At 45.9% G+C, this 18,971-nt stretch overlaps 1 protein-coding gene across 1 annotated transcript in view; it reads left to right on the top strand.

The window, feature by feature from the left end:
- The first annotated feature begins 1,585 nt into the window (after positions 1-1,585).
- The window catches only part of CTPS1 (CTP synthase 1), a 1,052,426-nt gene continuing 1,035,040 nt past the window's right edge, over positions 1,586-18,971 (top strand). The window contains exons 1-7 of the mRNA XM_049774765.1: positions 1,586-1,701; positions 4,255-4,433; positions 6,287-6,457; positions 9,190-9,290; positions 10,215-10,331; positions 13,022-13,105; positions 14,056-14,136. Coding sequence (XP_049630722.1) covers positions 4,268-4,433; positions 6,287-6,457; positions 9,190-9,290; positions 10,215-10,331; positions 13,022-13,105; positions 14,056-14,136 — 720 coding nt within the window. The 5' untranslated portion in view covers positions 1,586-1,701; positions 4,255-4,267. The remainder of the gene's footprint in view (positions 1,702-4,254; positions 4,434-6,286; positions 6,458-9,189; positions 9,291-10,214; positions 10,332-13,021; positions 13,106-14,055; positions 14,137-18,971) is intronic.

Raw genomic sequence — 18,971 nt, 5'->3', positions numbered from 1 at the left:
TAGGCCACACCCAGAGGTATTCAACTCAAGGCTTGGTGATTTGGTGTGAGTGTTTGATGCTCAGTGCGATGCCAGGAATCAAACCCATTCCTCTTAAGTACAAGTCCAAAGGCTGTGTCTCAACTTCTAGAACCATCTCAGCCATCTTCACCTCTCACTGCCCCCAGCAGGAAGGGGCTGCAGCCAGAGAGAAAAGATGTACTTAGGCGTGAGTCAAGAAATGGACTTTCATTCCATAAGAGTAAATAAAGGCCTCACTCGCAGTGATTAAAAAAAAAAAAGAAAAAAGGCAAGGCAAAAAGGTCACCCAATTCTCTCTGAGGGGGGGCTCAGTCTTGGCCACTCTCAGAGAACCAGCTTCCAGTCAGAGAGGCAGGAGGGGCGGGGGGGGAAAAGAGGAGCAAGAAAGCGCCTCGCGCCTGCGCACTTTCTCAAACCGGCGCCTCACCCTCCTTCAGGCCCCGCCCCACCTGGGCGTGGTCACGCCTCGCCACGCCCACCGTCCCTGCGTGCGCCGTGCCTAGAGCCCGCCTCTGTGAAAGACTGCCGGGCGCGTGCGGAGGGGCCGCTTCACTGGCTGCCGGGGTTTGGACCGTGTGGCGGCGACGTGGGTCGCTCAAAGCTCTATAGCGGGGCAGTAGGATTCGAAGCCCGGCCTCAGGTAACGCTGACGCGGGCGGGACGGTCGGTCAGGCGGGGAGGGGGTCAACTCAATTCTGCTGCTCCCGGAGCAACTACTCTAGGCGCTGCTAGCGCTCCGGAGCCCGGCGCGGGACCAGCCCCCACCAACCCCGTCCGGATGATTGACATCGCGTCTCACCAATCAGGGGCGAAGTGGCTCGGCGGGCTGACCAATGGGTGGCGCGCCTAACGGGGAGTGGGCGGGCGATCCGGCGAGCGAGCCAGAGAGCGCGGAGCCGGCTCCCGCGCGCGGGGCCGCGTGGCCGGGCGCAGCGCGGGGGGCCGTGACGTGTCGGGGCTGCGGGGCTGAGGACCCCGCTCCGGCGTCTGGGGCGCGCAGGTTCGGCCCTTCAGGAGGCCGAGGGAGGGTGAGGGGGGTGAGCTCGAGGCCGGAACTCCCGTGGGCCCCGAAGGCCTTGTTGCAGCTCGCCTAGGAGAGGAGGGCCTCAGGGTGCGGCCCGCTCCAGCCCCGTGACAGCCCCCCTCCTTCCCTCTTTCCTCCCCATCGCCTCGCCTCGCGATCTCTCTGTCTGAGCCAGGATGCTGCGTGTTTAAAGAGTCGGCCCAGCCAGCGTGGTCCGGGCTTAAGAGCTCCCGCATGTCCCGATCGCTGCAGCATCTTGGCAGCCCGGTGACAGGGACTCGGGGTGGGGGGGGAGAGCCCGTCCCGTGTCCCACATGGACTCGAGTTGACCAGATGGGTCTGCACCCAAGGGAACCGTTGACAAAGCTCCACGCTCCCTTCCTGACCCTACCCTGCTTTGTTGATTTGCTTCTACCTGATGCTTCTGTGCTTCAAAATCTTCCCTTGTGTCTGTCTGTCCATTCCCGCTCCCCCCTCCCCCAGAATCGAGTTAAGTGGGGCCACTTTTAAAGGGGCCTGGGCGCGGGTGTGTTGTCCACATTGGCCTGCCCCTCCGTTTCCGGTGGAAGCCTTGCCACTGTGTTTTTCTCCCCCCCCCCCCACTTGTTCCTTTTCCTGTACGGAGTCCTCCCTTAAAGACCTGCTGCAACTTTCAGGTAACAAAGCCAGAACCGTACCCTAAGTTCCTGTACCCAGGGATGCACTTGTCTTGCCTTCTCCCTGCAGGGACCCCTGGCCCTTGTCCCCCAGCTCTTGACACTATGGCAAGTGTTCTCTTTTTTCTTCCCGGCCTAGGATCATCACTGGACTCATTAATTACCATTTGTTTGTAAATGTTTTTGTCTAAGTGCACTGCTTGAGAAAGGAGCTCTTACCTGTTGGAATTGTGGTCTGCTCCATGTCATCTCTGGAATGTAGTATAGAGGCTAGTAAGGTGCATGTATCGGTTTGCTCTTGATAACCTATGCCCCCCCCCCCCCAAACACCAACATTATAAAAGTGTATGAGCCCTCTCAGCGTCTCCTGCGTTTTCTTGGAGTAGGAATATATATTATTGCCAGACAACTGTGCAGGAAATGAAAGAATCTTCCTCTAAAAGAGGTATTTTCCAGGACCGGGAAGGTGGCGCTAGAGGTAAGGTGTTTGCCTTGCAAGCGCTAGCGTAGGACGGACCTCGATTCGATCCCCGGCGTCCAATATGGTCCCCCCAAGCCGGGAATGATTTCTGAGCGCATAGCCAGGAGTAACCCCTGAGAGTCAAATGGGTGTGGCCCAGAAACCAAAAACAAACAAAAAAAAAACAACAAAAAAACAAAACAAAACAAAAGAGGTATTTTCCAGTCTAGAATTGGGACACATTAAATGCAATTAAGTCTTCCATAGAAGTAATGAGCAGTTAACCCACTTGGGTTGCCCTAAGGAATTTCTGGGAACATCCAGAAATTTGTAGTTCCTGAGACCAGGACCTATCAGGAATTTAGGATTTTCCTAAAATGTAGCCAAGTTGCTATTCATTCAGATGGAAGGGACCAAGTTGGGTCATATCCCTCAGATATTAAGGACTAAGGGTCTGTTAAGTTTGGGGAAAACTGCATGCTGTTACATTTGCCTTTTGGGGGAGGTTATCAACAGTGTACTCATTCAAGGCCTCTACCATGCTGCCTTAAAAGAAACTATGTAAGCAGTGTTGCTCTGATTCAGTGGTCCTCAAACTATGGCCTTTGGGCCATATATTGTATTTGTATCTGTTTTGTTTCTTCATTGCAAAATAAGATATATGCAGTGTGCATAAAAATTCGTTCATAAGTTTTGTTTTTACTATAGTCAGACCCTCCAATGGTCTGAGGGACAGTGAACTGGCCCCCTGTTTAAAAAGTTTGAGGACTATCAATCGGATTGATAGTCCATAGAACCCCCTTTGTGGACATTCTGTGTGTAATGTGCAAAAGCCGGGGAATGAGCTCTGAGATGCAGGAAGGAGGGTGGGTGTCTCCTGAACTGTTGGAGGGGAGATATTCTGAGCATTCTCACTCCTTTGCCAAGTGTGTTCATTCTTGCCAGAAGAGGCGTGGGGTGGGGGGAATGCTTCAAGCAGAACTCCCGATTTCCTTGTTCCATTCTTCGTTTATTTTTATTACAAATTGGCTTCACATAAAGTGTTCCCAGAGGAAAATGTCCTGGCCGTGCCAGAGAAGCCTTTCCTTCATGGTATTGCTCATTTTGAATCCATTTACTGCCCGAAGGATGTTTCTGGACTCCGGAGGCTGATAACTTTTCCTCCCTTCCTGCCTCAGCTGTTCTTGGCCCCTTGTACCTCTCACCTTTCTGTTTATCCCAGCAGGGCTGTATTACTCTTTGGATTGAATCAAATTTGTCCTCTCTTATGTACCTGAGGCTGTCTTATTATCTGATGGCCTTTTACCTCTAATGGCTAAGTCTCTCTCCATGGCTTACCTGAAAGAGATTATTAAATTACAGACGAGAACTTTAATTAAAATATTTTGGGCTGGAGCCAAAGTAGAGCGGGAAGGCCATTTACCTTGTGCGCAGTTGACCCCGGTGTAATCACTGGCATTCCATATGGTCCCCTGAACTCTCTTGAAGTGATTCCTGAGTGCAGAGCCAGGAATAAGCTCTGAGCTCTGCCACATGTGGCCCAAAAAAAAAAAAAAAGAAAAAAATTTTAATTCATCTACAGTGTCTTTAAATGTTACATCTAGAAAACCTAAAGACAGCATAACAGTAAACCAACACAATAAAACAAAAATAATAAATAAAATGTTGAAAGCCCTTTCTTTAGTTCTCATCTTCGTAGCCCGGAAGAGCTGTTTTCTTGATAACACATTGTAATTTAGCCACTGTCTTTTTCATGGTTGACCCTAGCATTGGGATGTAGCTCTGTCAAGAACGTAAGAGCCTTTTTGTCTGTGTAAGAGCCTTTTTGTTTGTTTGCTTCATGAGGCTGACTGACTCTCAAGCGTTACCAAAAGCCACAGTATTTGGTCAGCAGTAGCTTTTTCACTCATATGACTAAAGCCATTCAAAGGGCACAGAAACATGTTGAGATCTCACTTAACCACTTTCTCAGAGTCTGTGTCAGGGAACCTGAGGCTTCAAGAGGGCTCTTAGTTGGTAAGTGGCAGAACCAGTATTTACATCGATATTTTTTTCCTCAATTTCTATTTTATCTGTCATTTACCCTCTTCCAGATTATAAAGTAAAATGAAGTACATTCTAGTAACTGGTGGTGTGATATCAGGAATTGGAAAAGGAATCATTGCAAGCAGCGTGGGCACGATCTTGAAGTCATGTGGTTTACATGTAACTTCGATTAAAATCGACCCGTACATTAACATCGATGCTGGGACATTCTCTCCTTATGAGCATGGTAAGCAGAATGCCTCCCCTGACCCCATTTTCTTTAATAAAGTAATAATCTGGGCCCGGAGAGATAGCACAGCAGCATTTGCCTTGCAAGCAGCTGATCCAGGACCAAAGGTGGTTGGTTCGAGTCCCAGTGTCCCATATGGTCCCACGTGCCTGCCAGGAGCTATTTCTGAGCAGACAGCCAGGAGTAACCCCTGAGCACCGCTGGGTGTGGCCCAAAAACAAAACAAAACAAAACAAAACAAAAAAAAGTAATAATTTTTCAGCCTGACAGAACATAGCTATCCACTCTTGGAAAGTGTGTGTTTCCAAGTGTATCTGTGTAACTTCCTACATCTTCTAATAAGGCCATTAGCTTAACATGGCAATGCCTTTCTCTTCTGAACAGAGAAAGCAGAATTCTTACTGTGGAATAAAGTAATTAGAGCAGCAGGCCTCACTGATCTGACCTGCTGCGCCCCTTTTCAGAAAAAAAAAAATCACTCTGCTCGCCCTCTGCTCCCCCTTTGGAAACCTTTCTTTAACCCAGCAAATACCAAGCATCTCCTGTTGCAACCAAGGCTACCTTATCACTTTTCTCATTCCACATCCTTTCAGCAACCCCCAAAGGGTGGTTTCACCCACTTTCAGGAACACTGAATTAGGGTCTCAGAGGTATCTGCAAGTAGAAATAATAGAAATGATCTTTATGGTCCCTGAAGAAAATCTGCCCTATCTCCCACTAAAAAAACCTTTGGACACTTAATTTCCGTCCTGTGTTGAAGAAGAGGAAATATATTTTTATTTTTTTGTGACCCTAATTTTGAGAATTAGGATGGGTGGATAAAGGTTGTAAGGAAACTATATGAAGATTTTATTAATAGCAAGCCCTTGATAGGAAATGAGATGCTTGGTGATGATCTGTAAACCAGACGGTATAAACAAGTTTCTTTTGAAGTGAGTAAAACGTTGAATCAGTTAAGGGAGGGTAGGACAGTAACTGAATTGTTACTGCTGAATATTTGTACTTTGTATTTTACGAAGCTGTGCTTAAAGCCAGAGGAGGGGCTTCCAGTAACATACACCTTAAACATAGTTCTTATGAAGAAGTATGTTTTCATACTATTGCTTGCTAAAGTTGAGCAGAAATATGTAAGGGTGATAGTCATCAGTGAAATAAATAGCGTGATGAGAGTACATATAAGAGTGAAGAGTATAGACACTTTGGATGGAAAAAGAGTTCTAGGAAGGGCAGGAAGTCAATTTTGCCTTTCCCAATTTGAGTTTGTCTTCTGTTGGGTTGGTAGGAATAAGGCATTCTGGACAAAAGTTTATAGGCTCTTTCAAGGAATGAATAAAAGAATGGGAGAAATGTGTCATATTTCACAACTTGGTTTAGAACTAAAGAGAAGCCCAGAGGCTGTCATTTATAACCAACATGACGGTATACAGGTTATTTAAGTTCTCAATCATCCCACTTTCATCACAATTTAAGCTTCTCTTTGCTAATCTAGGAGACTCAGCTGAAAGTTCTTTTCTTCAGGCAGCAGCTGCCACACCCCTGTGAGGTCCCACCTATCGGCAACCTTTCAGACTGCCATTTCCTGCCATTCCATGGACATTAGGGCTGTTTTCTTAACTCTGTCTGATTCAGGCTAAGCTTGTTAGTATACTGGACTATGGAATTGCTGTTTGGAGAATAGTGATTTTTCTTTCTCTCATGTCATGGAGTCTGCTAGAAATAAATTGCCCTGCTCTGTATCACATTGATAGGAACTTAGTTCTCTTCACGTGCTTATATTCGGGGCTGCAGTTGTGCCATGTATGGCATGAGCATTTTACACTCATCCTGAATGTCTTCGTTGTTCCTTGTAGGCGAAGTGTTTGTGCTGGATGATGGTGGAGAAGTTGACCTTGATCTGGGAAACTATGAACGATTCCTTGACATCCGCCTCACCAAGGACAATAATCTGACCACTGGGAAGATCTACCAGTACGTTATTAACAAGGAACGCAAAGGAGATTACTTGGGGAAAACTGTCCAAGGTAATGCTGGGTTTGTTGTTAGGGTTTGAGAATTGTAGTCAGTTTAATTTTCTTTGTTTACACAACTTTAATTTTGGTGCAACTTCAGCACAAAGGTATTTATGTGGTTACTGCTGAAATGATGCCTTCAGTTGAAAATTGAAGGTTGGGTGGCCATTTCCTTAATGAATAACTTTGAGCAGCCCCTGCTACACTGTGAAGGGCTTTAAAGCTGTCAACCCAGCCATAGGCTTTGAGGCCTGAGCTGCTGTTTTTTTTTTTTTTTTTTTTTTTGGTTTTTGGGCCATACCCGGCGTTGCTCAGGGGTTACTCCTGGCTGTCTGCTCAGAAATAGCTCCTGGCAGGCACGGGGGACCATATGGGACATCGGGATTCGAATCAACCACCTTTGGTCTTGGATCGGCTGCTTGCAAGGCAAACACCGCTGTGCTATCTCTCCGGGCCCTGAGCTGATGTTTTTGACAGAGTGTGAGGTGATGAAACCACTGTGCTTGTGTGTGTGTGTTTGTGTGTGTGAGTGTATGTATGTGTGTGTGAGTGAGTGTATAGTATGTACTGGGGACTTAGGCAGTGTAAAGGAACAGAATGTCCTGTGTATTGAGTTTCAGGCCCTTGAAGCCACTGTGCTTGTGTGTGTGTGTGTGTGTGTGTGTGTGTGTGTGTGTGTGTAGTTGTATGTACTGGGGACTTAGTTGAAGCCAGTGTGTGTGTGTGTGTGTGTGTGTGTGTGTGTGTGTGTGTGTGTGTGTGTAGTTGTATGTACTGGGGACTTAGCAGGCAGTGTAAAGGTGTAAAGTGAATGTCCTGTTCATTGAGTTTCAGGCCCTGGCCAGCAGTGCAGAAGGCTGGGGGAGTCAGAAAGTCTGCCTCCCCCAGTGTTTACTTCTGTATCTGTTTCATTGGGGTTTTCTTTTTTTACTCAATGTCCATTTGAGATACAGACTTTTTAGTCTTGTTGTCTTAAGCAGATGGTAGAACTGGAAAATCCCTAGTCCAGTGACATGGATTAAGTCTAGATTTGGGCAAGGGTGATTACTAAAAAAAAATGTAACTTTCTTTTTTTTTTTTTTTTTTTTTGGTTTTTGGGGCCACACCTGTTTGATGCTCAGGAGTTACTCCTGGCTAAGCGCTCAGAAATTGCCCGTGGCTTGGGGGGACCCATATGGGACACCGGGGGATTGAACCTCGGTCCTTCCTTGGCAAGGCAGACACCTTACCTCTAGCGCCACCTCGCTGGTCCCCCAAAAATGTAACTTTCATCTGAGTTATGGAAATAAATTTGCTTTGGGCCTTAGATCCACTCTATACTAGGAGCCTGGGGTCCCTTATAGCTGGCTCTGGTATGTGGTGGCCCTGGCCAGGTTCCTGATTTTTGGGGGGCACAGGTAGTTCTTAGCTCTGTCACTTATTGACTTTGAATGTGGGCGGATGGGATCTGGTGGCCTTCTCTGAAGATGGGATGGTTAGGGGACTCCTGGGGGGAGGGTATAGCTAAGTCAGTGAAGTGCCTTTGCATTCCTGCCACGCAGAAAGGGATCAGGTAGGAATTGATGATCTTGTTCAGAGGGCTATTGGTGGGGGTCTGGGACGCATTCCTTCCCTAGCCTATCCAGTCATCAGGGGCTTACTGAGCTCTTACTGTGGTGAGATCCTTCCTGGGCTGGGAATCCATGACAGAGGTCAACATGACCCTTGTCCTAGAGGGGTTTTGCTCCTGAAAAGACAACTGCAGAGAGGTGGGATATGAATGAGGAGAGGGAAAGGCAGTTTGGACAGGTGGTCAGGGCAGTGGGAGGTGAGGACACTTGGAAAAGCGCTTGGAAAAGCCACACACATAGCATGGACGGAGTCTTGTGACTTCAGATGATGGAGTGGAGGAGTATGATGATCCCTGGCAAGTGGCTGGAGAGAGCAAAGAAAGCAGTATGACAGGAGAGAGAAGCCATTGAAGAATTTGTTACTATCCTTCCCTTACTGTTGTTTCTGTGGTGATTGGGAAAGGAAGAGGGTATTGCTACACATATTTGATTGTGGTGCTTGCACATTGGGTAGTGGTACAGACTGCAAGTCACAGGCTGTATATGAGTGTTCTTACATTTGGTTGCACGTGTGGTTGTGATACAGATCCTGACAGCAGAGCCAGGGTTGTTCTTGGCATGTGTCTGGTGCTGCATGCTAAGATGTGAGTGTATTTAGCAGTGACTGCTTTTATGTCTCATGAGTGCCGCTGTTTCATCACTTGTCTCATTGTCCAGCAAAGTAGGAGCTATTAAACCCTGGTAACAGTAGAGAAATCTAACTTGAGACTAGTTCGGTTATTTGCCCAGGGTATCATCGCTAATAATCCTGAGGCTGAAATTTGCTTCCTAACTTGCTGGCCCCAGTGTTGCACCTCTATCCCCTCAATTCAGTGTTTTAGTAGTGGATCATCTCCCTATTGGATATGTAACCGAGCAGGGTCCAGGAAAAGGATGTAGGTATGAAACAACCAGGGGTAGATTGCAGATGTGGTCAGCTCACTCAGCCAGGTGAACACAGGGCCAATTGCTCTGAGGTGATATACTTAGGGTTCCCCGCTTCCAGCCACCACTTGGGAATCTGGAAGGGAGGCTGTGGTGAGTCTTGTCACAGTCCTGCGGGGGGGCCCCTGGGAATCTGGAAGGGAGGCTGTGGTGAGTCTTGTCACAGTCCTGCGGGGGGGCCCTTACTCATGGATTCTTTTTTTTCCTCAGTTGTTCCTCACATCACAGATGCCATTCAGGAGTGGGTCATGAGGCAGGCATTGATCCCTGTGGATGAAGATGGCCTGGAACCACAAGTATGTGTGATTGAGGTATGTGTGCATCTTCTGTTGACTGAGGTTGTGTGTCTGACCACAGGCATATAATTGTTAACTGTCAGCAGCTGAGAAGCCAGATCCCAGGGGAGCTAGGATGATTCAGCTTCAAGGAGGCAGTTCTGAGTGCCACAGCAGTCACACGGGCCAGCTATGCTGTTCTTAAGCTGTTTTCCTAACCATCTGTTAGTATGGACTCTGCCAGTAAGAGGATGTCTGCTAGCCTTAGTTTTTTCTGACAGAAGGTCTGTTTTAGAATAGGCGACACCTGGTTCTGAGTCCTCACCTGTTTTGCTGATCCTATGAGATCTTGTGTTCTTGTTGAAATGGAACTTACCAGTGAGCCATATCCCCTGGTTCTATCATTGATGCTGTCTTTTTTTTCCCCCTACCTTTCCAGCTGGTATTCATCTTGGGGCCTTGTTTTATGGGTAGCAGTTGGCCAACTAGCCTGGCAGTTTAATGCCTAGACCTGAGGATTGTGGTACTGCTTGGACCCTGTGGTGCCAGGAACTTCCCATGATGCCCGGAAAGCTGTGTGGTACCAGGGGTTAAACTGGAGTGAAGTGTCTGCAAGGCACATACTGTAATCTCTGTACTATTTTCCTGGCCCCTTAGTGCTTTTTTTCAGTCCAGAGTCGGTCCTGGCTAACTAAGGCAATATACCATTTAGTTCCTTAATATTTCCTCTGTGTGTTAGATGTGGGACAATCCTGATAACCTTAGGAAATGGGGGCTTATCCAAAAGTGTTCCCTTTTAAGTGTTACAAGTTCTAATCAGTGGTCACATTTTTCAGACCCTGAGTTTGCAGCTACTGAACCTTGAGTTCAAATGACAAAGTGCTGGTTTGAGGAAACCAGACCATGAGAGGCACATTTGCTGCTCCTGCTTCTAAACCAGTGTTTGTGTCCTTCTTCCAGCTTGGTGGAACAGTAGGTGATATAGAGAGCATGCCTTTCATTGAGGCTTTCCGACAGTTCCAGTTCAAGGTCAAGAGAGAGAACTTCTGTAATATTCATGTCAGTCTAGTCCCTCAGGTAAGGCATTCCAAGTTTCACTTTAGGGATGAGAGGAGGAGACAAAGGATGGCTGTTCCCTGTTTTAAATAGTTGAGGAACAGAAAGCAGGAAATCTTGGATTTTAATTTTAATTATTACTGTCCTACTTTCTGAAAAGTTGAGTTTTCTTTTTTTTTTTTTGTTTTTGGTTTTGGTTTTTGGGCCACACCCGGCGGTGCTCAGGGGTTACTCCTGGCAGGCTCGGGGGACCATATGGGACACCGGGATTCGAACCAACCACCTTTGGTCCTGTACGGCTGCTTGCAAGGCAAACGCCACTGTGCTATCTCTCCTTGAGTTTCTGTAGAAACCGGAAACTTAAAATAACAAAATCAAGCAACTTTGTTAACATCTGTAGAATTAAGCAGCAAGATACTTCTTGCTTTCCACAAGATAGTGAATAGCGGCCATTAAAAAACAAAGGAAACAGCCGTAGAGATAGCACAGCACAGCGGTGGCTGGCTGGCAAGCAGCCGATCTAGGACCAAAGCTGAGCATCACCGGGTGTGGCCCAAAAACCAAAAACCAAAAACCAAAAAAAAAAAAAAACCACAAAGGAAACTTTAAGAAGAGAGCACATAGAAAACAGAATAGACTTTTGGAAACTAAAACTTAGAGCAGAAGTGAAAACTTATGATAAAGAAGGCTGAAAAACTACTGTAGGAAGCAGAACACACAAGATCAAGAATTGGATTAGGAAAGATAAGAATGGGGCCGGAGAGATAGCATGGAGGTAAGGCATTTGACTTTCATGCAGAAGGACGGTGGTTTGAATCCCGGTATCCCATATGGTCCCCCGTGCCTGCCACGGGTGATTTCTGAGCATAGAGCCAGGAGTAACCCCTGAGCGATGCCGGGTGTGACCCCCCCCAAAAAAAAAAAAAGAAAGAAAGGAAAGATAAGAATTAGAGGACTGAGGTCAGTAGGGCACTTTCTTTGCACATGGCTGACTCAGGTGGTTCGATCATCAGCATACCATACAGTTCCCCAAGCACCTCCAGGAGTAGTTCCTGAGTGCAGAGCCAGGAATAAACCTTGAGCATTGCCAAGTGTGGCCCAGCTCCCCCCACTCTGAAAAAGGGATGTCAGAGTTGAGTTGGAGTTGTGTCAGATAGTGGATTGAAAGGGCCTACTGAATGCCTTGCATAGTGAATGAGTAACAACAGGCATGTATAGAAATTCTAAAAGATGTCTCAGACCTGAAAGCAAAATAAGACCTGACAATCCTGGAAGCAAAGGGTAGTGACTCTATGTCTTAAACTTCTTTATTAATTTTTTGTTTTTCTGCCACACCCAACTTTGCTCCTGGTTCTGTGTTCAGGGATCACTCCTGGAGGGACTCTGGAGATTATTTGGGATGCTGGGGATTGAACCAAGGTTGATCATGTTGAAGGCAAATACCCTACCTGCTGTGTTACTGCTTTAGCTCTCTTAAAAGATTTTTTTTTTTTTTTTTTTTGTGATTTTCGGGTCACACCCGGCAGTACTCAGGGGTTATTCCTGGCTCCATGCTCAGAAATTGCTCCTGGCAGGCATGGGGGACCATATGGGACGCCGAGATTCGAACCGATGACCTTCTACATGAAAGGCAAAGTCCTTACCTCCATGCTATCTCCCCGGCCCTTCCCTTAAAGATTTTTAAGAATTATTTCCAGCCTGGAATTCTATACCCAGTAAGTCTATTTGTTGAATGTGAGAAGAAAGACAATGTGTTGCACAGGAAATAGTACAGCAAAGAGATAAAAAAAAACAGTCAGGGCAAACAGTTGGGCCAGAAAGGAAAAGTGTGTGAATAGTCTTCTTTTCATGACTGTAAACACCAAAGAATGGAAGTAGCAGCCACAGGGTACATAGGTAATGGAGAAAGAAATTTCATTTTAACAGGAAAATCAATAGAAATTGCCCGAACTTGGGGCCGGAGGAATAACACAGTGGATAGGGCATTTACCTCACATGCAGCTGATGAGGTTTGATCGCCGTCATCACATATGGTCCCCTGGGGCTGCCAGGAGTGATATCAAAGTACAGAGACTCTGAGCTGAAAAATCAAAAATCAAAAAAAAAAAAAAAAAAAAAGAGAAAATTGCACTGAACTTCCAAACTTAATGTCAAGAAGTAGCAATGATGTACTGAGGATTAGTTAGGTTTAAGAGCCATATTATCTAGGTGTTAGGAAGGGGGCTGGGTATTGAGTTCATTAGGACAAAACTGGTAGAACCATTTGGCTGTAGGCATATGTTACTTTGGCAAAAATAAGAACTGACTTAGGGGCCCGGAGAGATAGCACAGCGGCGTTTGCCTTGCAAGCAGCCGATCTAGGACCAAAGGTGGTTGATTCGAATCCCGGTGTCCCATATGGTCCCCCGTGCCTGCCAGGAGCTATTTCTGAGCAGACAGCCAGGAGTAACCCCTGAGCACTGCCGGGTGTGGCCCAAAAACAAAACAAAAAAAAAAGAACTGACTTAGGTAAATGAGTAGAATATTATCCTAATAGAAAAAGGAGTTCAAAGAAAAGTTTAAAAAAAATTTTATTATAGAAGTTAGTCTGTCTTTTGTTGGTTTTGGTTCTGAAGACCTAAGTCAGAGCTTTATATATGCAAAGCATATGCTTTATTACTAAGCTATCCTGTTTTAAGAAATTAATTTTCTTTTTTTCCTTTGTAAAACAGCCAAGTTCAACAGGGGAGCAGAAGACAAAACCCACCCAAAATAGTGTTCGGGAACTCAGAGGGCTTGGCCTTTCTCCAGATCTGGTAAGACTTGCTTTTTTTCCTGGGGTCAGCATGCTTGCTTGTTCTGGTGGACACTCTCTAGCTGTTTTGACTTGGAATCCTCTGGGTTAGTGCTTTGAACCAAAGGGGTGGGTATTTGTTATTGAGGAAAGGCATATTTTATAGCTGTGTCTTATCTTAGGGATACCATTTTTTTTTTTTTTTTTTTTTGGTTTTTGGGTCACACCCGGCAGCTCTTAGGGGTTACTCCTGGCTCCACACTCAGAAATCGCTCCTGGCAGGCATGGGGGACTATATAGGATGCCGGGATTCGAATCACCGTCCTTCTGCATGAAAGGCAAACACCTTACCTCCATGGTATCTCGCCGGCCCCAGGGATACCATTTTATACCTTTTTTTTTTTTTTTTTTGTAGTTTTTGGGTCACACCCAGTAGTGCTCAGGGGTTACTCCTGGCAGGCACGGGGGACCATATGGGATGCCGGGATTTGAACCGATGACCTTCTGCATGAAAGGCAAACACCTTACCTCCATGCTATCTCTCCGGCCCCCCATTTTATACCTTTTAAAAATTCATGTCATCACACTCCATCAAAAGTGCTAAGTAGATTTTTCTACCTAACCCATGTGAGGTGATGTCTTCTACATCTCTCTTGCTTTCCTTATTGTCTTTCTTGAACTTTTTTTTTTTTTTTTGGTTTTTGATTTTTGGGTCATACCCAGCAGCGTTCAGATGTGACTCCTGGCTCTATGCTCAGAAATCGCTCCTGGCAGGTTCGGGGGACCATATGGGATGCCGGGATTCAAACCACCGACCTTCTGCATGCAAGGCAAACACCTTAACTCTGTGCTATCTCTCCAGTCCTCTTGAACATTTATTGAGTGGAATTCCACTCTTACTTTCCTAGGTCATGAGCTTGCCTGTGCCTTATTTTGCATCCCCTTATTAGCTAAACTTCTTTCTTTTGCTAGGTTGTGTGCAGGTGCTCAAATCCTCTTGACACATCAGTAAAAGAGAAAATATCAATGTTCTGCCATGTTGAACCTGAACAGGTAAGTAATTTTCACATAAGTGGGCTCATTTGTTTGCTTCTGGTTATTCTAGTCTCATAGGCATTACATGAGTCTTGTTAGTTCTTCATTTGAGACAGTTGTTTCTAGATCAGACCTGCTGACTCCATGGTTCATTGCTTTGCCCCTTGGGGTTCCCAAGCATACATCTTTCCTCTTCTGCTACTCCTTTCTCTACCAGTGTGTGAGTGTGTGTCTGTGCACGTGTGCACATGAGGTGTCAGAATTGATCTTGAGGGTCTCAGCAGAGTAAGATCACTTCCTGAAGGAATTTTACTTTTCAAAGTTGAGAGCTCCCAGAGGAAGAAACCATCAGTCTTCTGATGAGCTGCTTCCCTGCCCCTTCCCTTCACCACAGGAATGCCATCTATCTCATTGTAACAGGATGAAATCGACTTTTTTGTAACAGATATGGCTTTTCCATAGTGGAAGAGATGATATTAAAATAACCATTAAATTAGCAAAGCTTTGGTTTTTGATAGGCATATATCATTTCCAAACATCTTGCCTGAACAAGAAAACTCAGTGTTGGAGCCACCAATACACAGGTGGCAGGAAGGTATTGGAAACTTGTATACCTGAATCTCAACTGAGAATAGTTTTATATTTTGTAAGCCCAAATTAAAGCATTTAAAAAAATTTTTTTTTTGTTTTTGTTTTGGTCATACCCGGTAACACTCAGGGGTTACTCATGGTATGTGCTCAGAAGTCGTTCCTGGTTTGGGGGACCATATGGGACGTTGGGATCAAACCCAGGTTCATTTTGAGTCAGTCGCGTGCAAGGCAAATGCCCTATTGCTGCGCTATTACTCCGGCCCGCCAAATTAAAACTAAGTTTTTATTTAAATCAGTTTTGTAAGCCTAAATAAAAAAATTTTTTTGTTGTTGTTGCTGGGCTGGAAAGAGAGGATAGGAGTGCCAGGCATTTGCTTTGCTTGTGACTGCTTTAGCCATGACCCTGGTTTGATCCCCCGCACTGTATGTAGCTCCCTATGTACCATAAAAGGATCTTGATTACAGAGCCAGGAATAATCCCTGAGTGTGGACCCAACATTCCAAAAAAGGGGGTGGTGGTGTTTCTGGTTCTGCTTTGGGCCCTGATCTTCCCAGTGACTGGCATGATCCAGCCATGGAGTGGCCAAGGAACAAAGACTGTGAAACTTACTTTAGTAGCTTAGCATTGGAGTGGTTATGACTGATGGAAAAAGCTGAAATTCACCTCTCTCCAGTTTTATTCTATTTGTGCAGTAATAGACCACCTTAACTTTTCTGTTTCTTTTATGGTCTCAAAACACATTTTACCTTTTTGGGGGGTTGGGGCTTACACCCAGCAGCACTCAAAGGTTACTCTTGGTTCTGCGTTCATCCTGGTAGACTGGGGTCGGGGTGAGGGGACAGACACCATATGGGATGCTGGGGATCGAACATAAGTCAGCTGTGTGCAAGACAAACGTCCTCCTCACTGTGCTATCATTCCAGCCCCTGTTTTACTTTTTTATTAGTCTGATGGATGTACCTTTGGTAAAGAAAATTCAGAATGTTGAGACCTGGGATTAGCCTCAGTGTGGTTTGTGATAGGCAAGTCTGAGTCGGGTGTGTGATGCCCTGGCTATGGTCAGGTGTAGCTGAAGGAGAGCAGTTGAGATTAAGGATGGACGAATATTAATATTATGAAGCTTGTCATAAGCTTAGCACTAGATTCCTCGAGGTTTAGAGACTAAGCCAAGAGCCTCCCTTGGAGAGCAAAGAGCAAATTGGCAGGGCTGAGTAGCTGGAACCTAGATACAAGATTGCCGGGAGCTGGGGCGGACACAGTTAAACCATTAGAACCTTTGGCCTGGCCTGGGAGTGAGGCAAGAGTGGACCTTTTTCCATTATAGAGACCTACAGTGTCTGTTGCTTCAGGCTTCAGCATGTGATGCGAGTAGGCTAGAGGTCAGAGGGATTCTCCTATGCTAAGCACAGGACTATCAGAATAATTGTATTGTTACAATCACCTTTTTATAATCGTTGATGATTAGATACAAATTTTTGTTTTTTGAAGCAAGAACATTTTTTTTGGAAATATTTAGGAAGATGTGAGTGGTAGAAAAAGGGAAAGTACGTTTTCAAGAGAGTACATTTTCAAGCTTTTCTAGAATGGCTATAAGCAAGCAATGAAACAGGCATGTGAGATATATGGGCTTGAAGAGTTAGTCTGATGTGATAGGTTTCTAGATTTTTATTTTTGGTTTTTGGGTCACACCTGGCAGCGCTCAGGAGTTACTCCTGGCTCAGCACTCAGAAGTTGCTCCTGGCAGGCTCGAGAGACCATATGGGATGCTTGGATTCGAACTGGGTCTTTCCTGTGTTGGCCACGTGCAAGGCAAACACCTTACTACTGTGTGTTTCGCTCTGGCCCCTAGATTTCTATATTAGTGAGTGAAGATGAGTGCTGTAATAGAATAGGTTGTTACTGGTTAGTGGTGCTGTGAACACTATTAAAAAATACTAGAGGGGGCCGGAGAGATAGCATAGAGGTAAGGTGTTTGCCTTTCATGCAAACATTGGTTCGAATCCCGGCGTCCCATATCCCCCCCCCCCCCCCCCCCCCCCCGAGCCTGCCAGGAGCGATTACTTTTTTTGGGGGGGGGGCAGGGGAACACCCGTTTGATGCTCAGGGATTACTCCTGGCTAAGCGCTCAGAAATCGCCCTTGGCTTGGGGAGACCATATGAGACGTCAGGGGATTGAACCGGTCCTTCCTTGGCTAGCACTTGCAAGGCAGATACCTTACCTCTAGCGTCATCCCTCCAGCCCCTGCCAGGAGCGATTTCTGAGTGTGGAGCCAGGAATAACCCCTGAGCGCTGCCAGGTGTGACCCAAAAACAAAAACAAAAACAAAAAAAATAAACTAGAGGACCAGGACCGTAGCTTTATGGAAGAACATTTGTCTTGCATAAGCCCTGAATTCAGTCCCAACATCAAACAAATAAATTTACTTTCTCTTTTTTTGTAAAAAAAAAAAAGTATTTTGGGGGACCGGAGAGGTAGCACACAGCAGTAGGGCGTTTGCCTTGCACACAGCTGACCCAGGATGGTGGTTCGAATCCGGTCATCCCATATGGTCCCCTGAGCCAGCTAGGAGTGATTTTTTTTTTTTTTTTTTTTTGGTTTTTTGGGCCACACCCGGTGACGCTCAGGGGTTACTCCTGGCTATGTGCTCAGAAGTCGCTCCTGGCTTGGGGGACCATATGGGACGCCGGGGGATCGAACCGCGGTCCGTCCTAGGCTAGCGCAGGCAAGGCAGGCACCTTACCTCCAGCGCCACCGCCCGGCCCCTAGGAGTGATTTTTTAGCTCAGAGCCAGGAGTAACCCCTGAACATCACCAGCTGTGGCCCATAAACAAAAACAAAAAAAATTGGAACTGGAGAGATAGTACGGGGAGAAGGAACTACCGTTTCTGTGGCCTCCCCTAATTTGGACCATAGCACCTCATGAGTTCCTCCAAAACATTTCTAGGGATTAGTTCTTGACCACTGCCGGGTATGATTCTTTCCTTCAAAAAGATTAAAAATAGGGGCCGGAGTGGTGCACAGCAGCAGGGCCTTTGCTTGCATGTGCTAACCTAGTACAGACCGTGGTTTGTTCTCCCAGCGTCTTCTGAGTGCATAGCCAGGAGTAACCCCTGAGCATTACTGAGTGTGGCCCCCAAAAAGATTAAAAATAAATTTAGAATATGAAAAATATTTTATATTTGAGTTTAATTTTCAAATTTTTGGAGTTTTTTTTTTGGGGGGGAGGGGCATGTTGATTTTTGGGCTGTATCTAGCAGTGCTGGGGAGTGTTGGGGAATACATGAGTGCTAGTGGTGGAACCTGGCCTCTGGTTATGCTCCAGCCTATTGAGCCCTCTGTAGTCCACCTTTGCCCATTTTTTAAATTGATCTGCCATGTTACAGAGTCCTTTTTTTGGTAGGGAAAAGTTTAGGGGTTTCTTAAAAATCTTGTTGGATTCTTTTGACTAGAATCAAGTATTTGTTTCAAATAAGTAGAAGATAAGTGACATATTTGCACCCTAAAAAGTTGCCAGGCAGTTCCCCCAGCTGCTCATGATAATGCAGGTAATTTGCATGGTTCTGTACAGGATCTCCAGTGGGAGGACTGTCAGCTAAATCCAGGGTAGTCACGCGAAGTTCAGCCGATCGCTGTCAGTGCTTGCTGGAGGATGAGGAGAGCTCAGATCGTTATCTGGGGTGCTCACTCACCTTACAGATATATCACAGGCATTGCTCCAAGACAGTCAGTTCCAAATCTCACACCTACAGGCCCCAGGTTAAGGCTAGATCTCTCTGCAGAGCTTGGTTCCTGGCTGCACTTCACAACTCTAAGGTTTGAAAGCTGAAAGCAGCTGTTAGGAGACGCTAATAGTCTGCATGGGTGAGGCGAGGTGGTCAGGCATCTCTGCTGACTCCTGCCTGCCCAGTGGTTTCTGGCCCAGCAGCCTCACTGAAAGTCTTTTTCAAGTGGTCTGTTTCGGTTCACTGTAATTTCTCTTGAATTTTATGGCTCAGCAATAATATACCACATATAATTTGTGGCACTTGTTAACTTTTTCAGTCTATGGACATGTTTTTCTTACCTACTTGGAATAGTTAATATTTCTAGTATGTTATTAAATATAGGTAGTCACGTGCCAGCTGACTTGTTCAATGTTTTAGATACTGAATACTAATGTTCACTATTAAGCCAAATATTTACTGTGCCCTTTTTCATGTTCCCTATTCTTTTTTTTTTTTTTTTTTTGGTTTTTGGGCCACATCCGGCGGTGCTCAGGGG

Source organism: Suncus etruscus, chromosome 6 (assembly GCF_024139225.1).
Source record: "Suncus etruscus isolate mSunEtr1 chromosome 6, mSunEtr1.pri.cur, whole genome shotgun sequence".
Taxonomy (NCBI): domain Eukaryota; kingdom Metazoa; phylum Chordata; class Mammalia; order Eulipotyphla; family Soricidae; genus Suncus; species Suncus etruscus.
Note: the sequence above shows the minus strand (reverse complement) of the source record. Positions and strands in the feature narration are given on the sequence as shown.